At 36.1% G+C, this 9,455-nt stretch overlaps 1 protein-coding gene and 1 pseudogene across 1 annotated transcript; both read right to left on the reverse strand.

Annotated features, from left to right (window-relative positions):
* Nucleotides 1-4,256: 4,256 nt before the first annotated feature.
* On the reverse strand, nucleotides 4,257-5,423 carry LOC137640846 (piggyBac transposable element-derived protein 4-like). The gene has a single exon (XM_068373314.1). The coding sequence runs from the start codon at nucleotides 5,421-5,423 to the stop codon at nucleotides 4,257-4,259; it is 1,167 nt and encodes a 388-aa protein (XP_068229415.1).
* On the reverse strand, nucleotides 4,401-6,713 carry LOC137640437 (uncharacterized; annotated as a pseudogene).
* Between the last annotated feature and the right edge of the window lie 2,742 nt (nucleotides 6,714-9,455).

Genomic DNA, 9,455 nt, shown 5'->3' on the forward strand with positions numbered 1-9,455 from the left:
CTGATGCCAGCCGGCAGCAAAAGAACCAGAGGACTACACCTGCCCGGCTGCCGGCCTCATAGGCCGGCAGCCGGGTCGGGTACAGCACTAGAAGAAAAATAGGATGGATGCCGGGATAAGAGTGTACACTACCTCCAAGCCCGGCAATCCGAAAGAGTGCATATAAGGAAGGGGAGAATCTAATTCAGGCTTCCTGGCCAATGCCGTCTGGCTCTACAGGCAGGCATGGATAAGGGACCAAGGGAGGTCCGGGGAGCACTCAAAATATAAGACCCTTGCCGGCCGGCAGCTCTGCCGGCCGGCAGGGGGCTGAGTCAATTCCACATCCTAACCTATACTAGGTCCAGATGTAGAACGACGTACAGTACTGTAATGGCTAGGCCATTACGGAGATAGAGGGGGAAGGGACAAAAGAGGGTCCTACCAACCTTGCTTTAGTGACGGATCACCCGCAGCCAAGAAACTTATCTTAGCCTAAGGGAGGTCTAAGGGGGGAGGCCAGCAATACTTGCCAGCTCCCAGAGCACCAAAGCAAGGAAGGTGTTGCCACTCCCAGGGAAAGAAACTTATCCTCCCCCGAGAACAGCAACAAGGACTAGTCTGGTAGATCACAAAAGAAGGAATCATATCCACAGAAACCTTTGGTAGTGACCTAAGGAGGCTAAGCCACCTTTGTCTGTGTCAGGGCAGCGAGGGAGACTCTACCCCAAGCCAGATAGGCAGAGACTCAGACTAAAAACTCTGTTGTTCTGTCCCTCTTTGAACCAGACTTACTGGGACAGGAAGGTACAGTAACACCCCAGTATAGTTTTATCGACAATTAATTCGGAAAAAACCACTTAGGGATAAGCCCAAGGCATAAACAGAGGGAGAGGGATTGCATACCTTCTCCGAAGAAAAGAAAGCCATCGGGGAGTATGAGAAAGTATACTAAGGCTCCATAAGCAACTTAGCCTAGGCACCAAGAGAATCGATTACCTAAATCACCGAAACTCACTCGTATACTATCTTGGAAATATTCCACACAATCTTAAATGTATAAAACATAGCCTAAAGCTTCAATAAAATTTTATTACACTCGGAAAAACCAAAATCATGCATGAAGTACTAGGACCAAACGACTAGGCTACATGGCCTAGCGTAGGCCAGAATGGTGAATACTTCGCCAAAACAATACTAAGCACGAAAGGAAATCCTATGTAATGCTAAATAGCTAAAATTTATTAAAGCAAAACAACCGGGAATGTCGCTCTGACTAACTAAACTTATACCTAGCGAGCGACAGCGTCCATGACGCCTCCGGTAGGCTACGGCTCTTGTAACAAAGATTAATCCTATTAATCACTCAAAAATTTACCAAGAGCCTACATTTATACATAAAAGACATGGTACTCAACTTATCAGAGGCCGACGAAGACGGAGAAGCCATGAAAAGTAGAATAAATCCAAGATTTGCGAGAAACACAGGAAAAAACACCGAGTTGTTAAGCTACGCAAAAAGGAATACAGATGGCGCCAGGATTGGCGCCAGGCACGCATACGAATCGGAAGATAGGGAGCCTTGGGAGCGGCTCCCCCTTTTTCTTTCCCGAATTCGTTTCTTGCCAATCGCCCCCTGCAAGATAAAATCTCTGTTCGGGATGCAGATTGCCATGTGGCGTGTCAAGAATACGTCCTCTGATATGTCGCGATATCCCTTTCAGGAGGGATATTCGCTCCAGGAGTTAGAATTCTGGTACCTTAAGGTAAATTCTCTGGGAATATCGCCGTAGTTGTAATATACCCTAGGAAGCTACCCTATAGGAACTTCCATCAGGACGACATGGCTTGAGCCCAAAAATATATATATATATATATATATATATATATATATATATATATATATATATATATATATATATATATAGATATATACATATATATATATATATATATATATATATATATATATATATATATATATATATATATATATATATATATATATATATATATATATATATAAGAATATATATATATATATACAGTATATATATATATATATATATATATATATATATATATATATATATATATATATATATATATATATATATATATATATATATATATAGAAAGGGGCTGGTAGTGTATGCTAAAACTGAATACCCCTCTTCTCATAAGTCCTGCTCTGAGCGTGGATGTCTTAAGATTAACGTCATAAAGGCTGTAAAAAGTAAAATAGCTTTTAGTAACGTTCAATATATTGGAAACTCGACTTGGTTTATTCTATCTTTGACTATTCCCTTATTATTTTGACATAGTTACAAGTTGATGGAAAGGCATATTCTGTGGTCAGCAATAACACCAATGTGTCCCTAACAAGTTAATTATGGTAGGATTTCCTTCATTTCTTCAGGTAACCTTCGAAAGCCTATGGCTGTAATAATTTAATTAGATTTATAATTCCTTATACGCTTCAAGAGTAAATATACTGTGAAAATCATCAATCATTTACAAGTATTAAAGTAAGAGCCACATTTTATTACTTTTTTGAAAATCGAATATTTGATAAGAAAAATATATAGAATACAAGAGGCGCCAGATACAGCAAATGTTCTCCTCATTGATGTGAACGCTTTTGTAGAATTGCAGTATCAGTTGACGTGTGAATCTAAACCGTTTGAAATCAGGCAATGCTGAATTTAACGTTTCAAGGTCACAGAAGGTCAGGGTGCCAGTTAAAGCTTACAAATGTTTTTCCTGCTTGTCAATCATATCAAATAACTGTGTTTATGCACTTGTTTAAGACACTATTAGATGCTGTAATTTCCAAAAAAATGATTATGCTAACTTTTCGAATCACCAGTCTCTCTGTAAAAAAAAAAGAAAAAAAAATCCAACGAATGTCCATTATTATTATTATTATTATTATTATCATTATTATTATTGTTATTGTTATTGTTATTATTATTACTATAATTATTATTATTATTATTACAAGCCACGCTACAACCCTAGTTGGTAAAGTAAGTAGGTTAACTCAAAGCCTTGAAAAGGAATAAATTAATAATTAGAATAAACTATTTTAATGACAGTAACAATATTAGATTAGATCTTTTATATATAAACTGTAAAAATTATATAAACTAGACAAAAAAAATAGAGATAAGATAGAAAATCATGTTCGAGTGTACCCTCATGATGAGAACTGTAATCCAAGATAGTGGAACGCCATGGTAAAGAGGCTATGACTCTACCCAAGATTAGAGAAAAATGGTTTGATTTTGGAGTATCCTCGTAAAAAAGCTGCTGACTATAGCTCTAGAGTCTCTTCCACCATTGCCAAGGAGAAAGTAGTCATTGAACAATCACATTGCCGTAGTTAAACCCTTGTGCATAGACACTTGGTTGGTATTCCCATTGTTGCCAGGTGTATGAAGCAGAGGAGAATGTGGAAAGAAAAGGGCAGACTACTCGGTGTATGTATAGGCAAAACCAAATTGAGCAGTAACCAGAGAAAGGAATTCAATGTAGTACTGTCTGGCCAGTCAAAGTGGGTAAGATAGTTTAAACACTTTTCCGAACGAAAGTAAGTTTTTTCATGGTATAGAATCATTTTTGTCCCCGAAAAACGTAATTTGCCGGCAAATTTTGAAGTTTGTAGAAATTAATTTCTAAGTACCCCCTGATATTGGAAACAATGTTTTCCATCTATTCATGACTCTTAAACTCTTTATTTTTTTGTTTTTAACACATTTTTTACCATTTTTACCCAACTAACGTACTTTTTCAAAAAAATTACGAAAATTGCATATCATCACAATTGACATGTAAAATGGGTTGGAATATGTTTTTTATGATGAAAAATAACTAAATTAATGAAATATACTGAAACATTGTTATGATTATGTACTTAAATTTTGATTCAAAACTAGTACAAATTTTGTTATATTTTGGAAAATATCAAAAAATTTTAATAAAACCAGAAAAGTTATGGAAGTAAAATTTTATTACAAAAAATATGAAAAAATTACAAACAATTGACAAAAAAGACATATTTACTTCTTTTCATCCTTACATTTACATGTTTTCTTATAATTCATCACAGTATGAAAAATTTCAAAACAGGGGACAACACAAAGAGGAGGGTTTTGTGGGCACGCTTTACAGGAATATGTCTGCTTCCTCTTACATGTCCCCTTTCCTTTTTTGCAACATTGAGATGGCAATATTGAACAAACACTACAATTAGGTAGGTACTTCTTATTTTCATACTAAGCAATAAAATGCCTTTCCCCCAAGCGCTTGTTTTCCACCAAGTCCCTAACAACATTCTTTCTTCTTGGCTTTGTGTTATATCCCTCTAACAATCCTTTTATTACCTCTTGTCTAAACACAACCTGGGTCACTTTCTTTCTATTTTGCAAGTTGTAACTAATTTTGGAATTTACAAGAGCAACTTCAATCACAAAATGCCAGAGTGTCTGATACCACTTTTTGCTACGGTGATTGAAGGGGTAGGTTGAGCAGAATTGATCAAAAAGGTCTACCCCTCCCATATATTTATTGTACTGAGCTTGCAAAGATGGTTTATCTACTTCCCTTACCCCTTTCTTAGATTGAATAGATTTTTTCACTGTACCTGTGTCCCCAACACTCGAAAGGATATTTACTCTACCACTATCTTGCCAAACGACAGCAACCAATTCCTCATCTTTACTCTTCCACATTATTGGTGGCTGGCCTTTCTTAGGTTTTACTTTTTTCATCTGTGATGGCAAATATTTTCTGTTTGGACGAACTGTCCCACATGCTCCAGTACCTTTACTTCGAAGTTTTTGAAAAAGGGGTACTCCACTAAAAAAGCTGTCCATGTAAACTACATGGCCTTTGTTTTCAAAGCCTTCAAACAAATTTTCTACAACAGATGCACCAAGTCCTTTGCCTTTATTAGAATCTAGCCCCTTCCCTGTGTAAACATCAAATTTCAACAGATAACCAGTCTTAGAGTCACAGAGAGACCAAACCTTAATTCCCCATTTGGTAGGCTTTTTAGGCATGTACTGCTTGAAAAAAAGCCTCCCTTTGAATTTCACCATACTTTCATCTACACTCAAATCTCTACCACTTACATAATATTTAGAATATAGATCTTTCACCATGTCTAAAATTGGTTTTATTTTATAAAGTCTGTCATCATTACCATCAACAGAATTATCTGCAAAATGTAGACAGGAACGGATAATTTCATACCTGTCACGTGACATTATATTGGAAAAACCAGGTGTCTCAGTTAGCCAAAACTTTTTAGAAAAGTAGCTTGCTAGACTACTTTTGTGCAGTAATCCCATTGCAATTTCAATAGCAATAAATGCTTTTATTTCCCCTGCATCCACATCTCTCCATGCTCTGTACCGTGATCGAGGGGCTAAAGGTTGCATTTTTTCTATCATGTATGCTGCATACCGGTTAGTTTCCACAGCTACATGATCATATATTTCATTAGGAAACAACTTAGAAAAGCATAAAAATGGAGTGCAGTCATCTAAATTTACAGCCCTATTAGTTTCTGAATAAATTGGTATAGACTTTACCTTTATTGGAGGATCTGTGCCTACATTCTTTATATTCACCCATGAATCATCAGTTAGTGTTTTATTCAAGTCATCATCTTCAACTTCTTCATCAGCATCTTCAACTTCTTCATCAGCATCTTCATCTGCGTCTGCTTCATAATCCTCATATAGTTCTTCCCTTTGTACAAATAAATCTTCTGTTTCTGAGTCTTCTTCTGCAAGAATATCAGCAATCTCCCGTTGTGTTGCACACCTCTTCCTTTTTGAAGCCATTATAGGTGACCCTGAAAGTAAAAAATAAAATTAGCATACCCTAATAAAGAAATTACATTTATAGCTACTAGACATATATATATATATATATATATATATATATATATATATATATATATATATATATATATATATATATATATATATATATATATACTGTACATATACATATACATATACACACACGCACACATATATATATATATATATATATATATATATATATATATATATATATATATATATATATATATATATATATATATAGAGAGAGAGAGAGAGAGAGAGAGAGAGAGAGAGAGAGAGAGAGAGAGAGAGAGAGAGAGGGGGGGGGTGAGTAGTATGTAGCCTACCGGTAGCCTATGATTTGTCTTTACAATTCGCATATTATCACATATTTGAAGACACTGATATTAGGCCTAGAGTTTATGGTAATATACATCATATTCTACCATTATAATAAGTCCAGGCCTATACACAAAGCCTATCATAACATAATCGAAGTTGGCCAACTTACAGTAAAATAGGCTTACTAGGCTTGAAAGAGATGCCCTTCATATTACCTCCTATTACACCATATTTTACACTTATTTAATGATTTAATCAGACTTATTATAGTCTACTTATATTCAAGAACTAATTAGAATAAATAAATTATTACTGAAATAAATGATACATACCTTTAAAACCTGATGTTTGTAAACAACGTGAACTTCGTCGCATCAGCTGATAACACCTGTTTTTGTTTACGTTTTGTTTCGTCTTCTGGTCACTAGATGGCAGCACCTACTGGACAGCAAACGTTTTCATCGTACACTTGAATGTCAAAAGTATCGGCGGCGCTATTCAAAAAGTTTTTTCGCCGCCGTGGGGTAAACTCGCTTTTCGCAGTTAAGGGAGAAATTTTAATTTTCGAGTATACTCGCTTTTCGCAGTCAAAGGGTTAAAAAATACCAATTTCTTTTAAAAAACTGTACAACCTGCTCCACTGGAGCAGTCTCACCTAAAATTTCCCCAAGGGACATATTCATTAAATGATTTTTCCTACGTTGAAATTTAGAAACAGTACATGACACTAAAATATGTTCAACGTTTATATCTACTTGGCAAGCAGAGCAGCAAGGAGCCAGCCATCAGATACTTATGTGTATAATGTGTGTGCCCTATACGTAAATGTGGTATAACAATGCTAGATCTTTTGTCCACCTGTAAATGTGACCATGGCCTAATTGACTTTAATTTAAGATTATTATTTGAATTAGACCAGTGGGCCTGCCACTTGTCTCTACAATAAAATCCAATACTACTTTTAAAATCTGATACTGGGACACCCATGCTGGAAATGTAATCAAGCCTAGTTGCAGCCTTAGTTGCAACGTCGGCTCGCTCATTTCCTATAATTCCAACATGGGACGTAACTCAGCAAAACCTCATCGTAAAATGCTTTCTATTCACTAAAATATAAAACAAATTTTGTATCTCTTACACCAAATGATGGCAAGAGACTAAACTTCTTTATGATAATAAAACACTCAACGAGTCGGTAAAAATGGTAAAAATTGTATTCGTGAAAACATTATACTGAGCAACCCACACCATCAGAACTCTTGGAACCATCTGTATAAATGTGATAATCATCATCCTCCTCGGAAGCATGCGATAGGAAACTAGCCCTTAACTGCTCATCTGAGCTGTTCCTTTTACTATCCATAACCGGACAAATCTCTATCTTAGGCCTATTCCAATGAGGATATTTTGAAGGGGTAATTTCAGTCACTGTAAGGGGAAGTAATCTCACGTCAATAGCTGAGGTTTCTCGTCTTACTTCTAGTGGTTTGGGCAACCTACTATGGGTTTCACAGACAGTGCAAGTGCGATTTTTTTGCAATTATTCTGTAACGAATACTCGTATCAGTACGAGATTTTACTATAGTGTATTACACCCAGTAAGGAAATTTATAGGAGTATCATGAATCATTTATTGTAAATAATATAGACTTTTGTATCTATACCAAGAGGCAAAACTCATTTGCCAAACAAGAAAACGAACACCAGGTTGGAAGAGCTCCGCCTGCCTACAACCCCTTTCACCTCCAACCCCCATTTTCTTCCTCCCCTCTCCTTTCTTCCCTCACCTGCCCTACGTCTTTCCTTCTCTCTTTCTCTCTCTCTCTCTCTGAATGTTGCTTTGATTTAAACATATTTTTTTACGATTTTTTTTTCTATCAATCTAATAATTATTTACATAACCAATACCATAGAGAGAGAGAGAGAGAGAGAGAGAGAGAGAGAGAGAGAGAGAGAGAGAGAGAGAGATGAGCAAACCAGTGAATAAAGCAGTCAGTCATCTGATAGGTAACAACCGATTGAATTGTTCCATATCTACAACAATAAATATTATAATTAGTTAAGATAGATAGATAGATAGAGTGCTTGATATAAAAAAAAATAATACAAAATAAGTTGCAATTTAAGCTACCTTCTCAGAAAGAGAGCATGAAGGGAAGGGAAAGAACGGAGAGGGATGGATGGCTTGGAGGTGGAGAGAGATAGCTTGAAGCAGGGGAGAGCAGGTGAGGGATGAAAGAGAGGGAGGGAGGGGGTGGAGGTAGAGGTTCTGTATATTATTGTTCGGTTTTGTGACTGGATGATTGAGATTTTGCCCTTTGGCATAGGGGCAAGTGTCTTTATAATTAATAATTAACGATTCATTATACCCCTATAAATTTCCTCACTGGGTGTAATACCCTATAGCAACATCTCGTATTGATACGACTGTTCGTTACAGAATAATTGCAAAAAATCGCACTTGCACTGTCTGTGAAACCCATAGTAGTCCTAGTTGGTGCTCTATGAACGAGTTGTTTTACGAATAGAAATTTGGGTTGAATACGAAAAACACTTTTAAATGTGCGAAATATATCATTAATCGAATGCCAAGTAACGAACTACCAATTAGCTATGATGGTGAAGAGGGGTTGGTTTCAATTCTAGGTACAAAAAACCTGAAATCGACAGGTAAAAGTACAGAGGAATTGTCGTTGACTATTATCTTTCTTCGTGGCCAAGTGGTAAGTCACTGTCTATAAAAGTTTGCCGGACCAGGGTTCGACTCCAAGCCGGTCACAAGCTCTTGTTTTTGTGTGATTCCGCTTTGGGCTCTGATCCTGAGGTCGTTAAGAGCTGTGGCGGGATGTCATGTAGATATAGTTGATTGGAGAATGGTAATTGTATTCGTGGAAGAATAGACGAATTGACTAATTCGTTTTCCTTACTTTTTGTTTTCATTTATGGTGTTCGTTTATGTACGGATAGTAAACTGACTGATTGCTTTTTGTTAATATTAAATGTAAATTCTGAAATTTCCCCTTTCTGTATTCTAATTAAATTAATTAATTTAATGTTAAATGTATTCCTTATAAGGAAACAGTTTTTTTTTTTTTTTACTTTTGGACAAAGTAAAAGAAAACGGAGTTGATGATATGTTTTGGTCCGACAAGGAGTTTAGTCTCTGCAGAAGTTAAGAGCCAGCCGGACCTAGAGAACGAGTGTTCTTTCTGCCATTAAAATTGAAGAATTAAATTCGAAAAACCAAGACGAGATTGTTACTGGAAATAGTGTAGG

This window comes from Palaemon carinicauda, chromosome 5 (genome assembly GCF_036898095.1).
Source record: "Palaemon carinicauda isolate YSFRI2023 chromosome 5, ASM3689809v2, whole genome shotgun sequence".
Classification (NCBI taxonomy): domain Eukaryota; kingdom Metazoa; phylum Arthropoda; class Malacostraca; order Decapoda; family Palaemonidae; genus Palaemon; species Palaemon carinicauda.

What these genes read in the sequence shown, in the direction of transcription:
- LOC137640846 (XM_068373314.1), bottom strand. Translation starts at nt 5,423, where the DNA reads ATGCAACCTTTAGCCCCTCGATCACGGTACAGAGCATGGAGAGATGTG.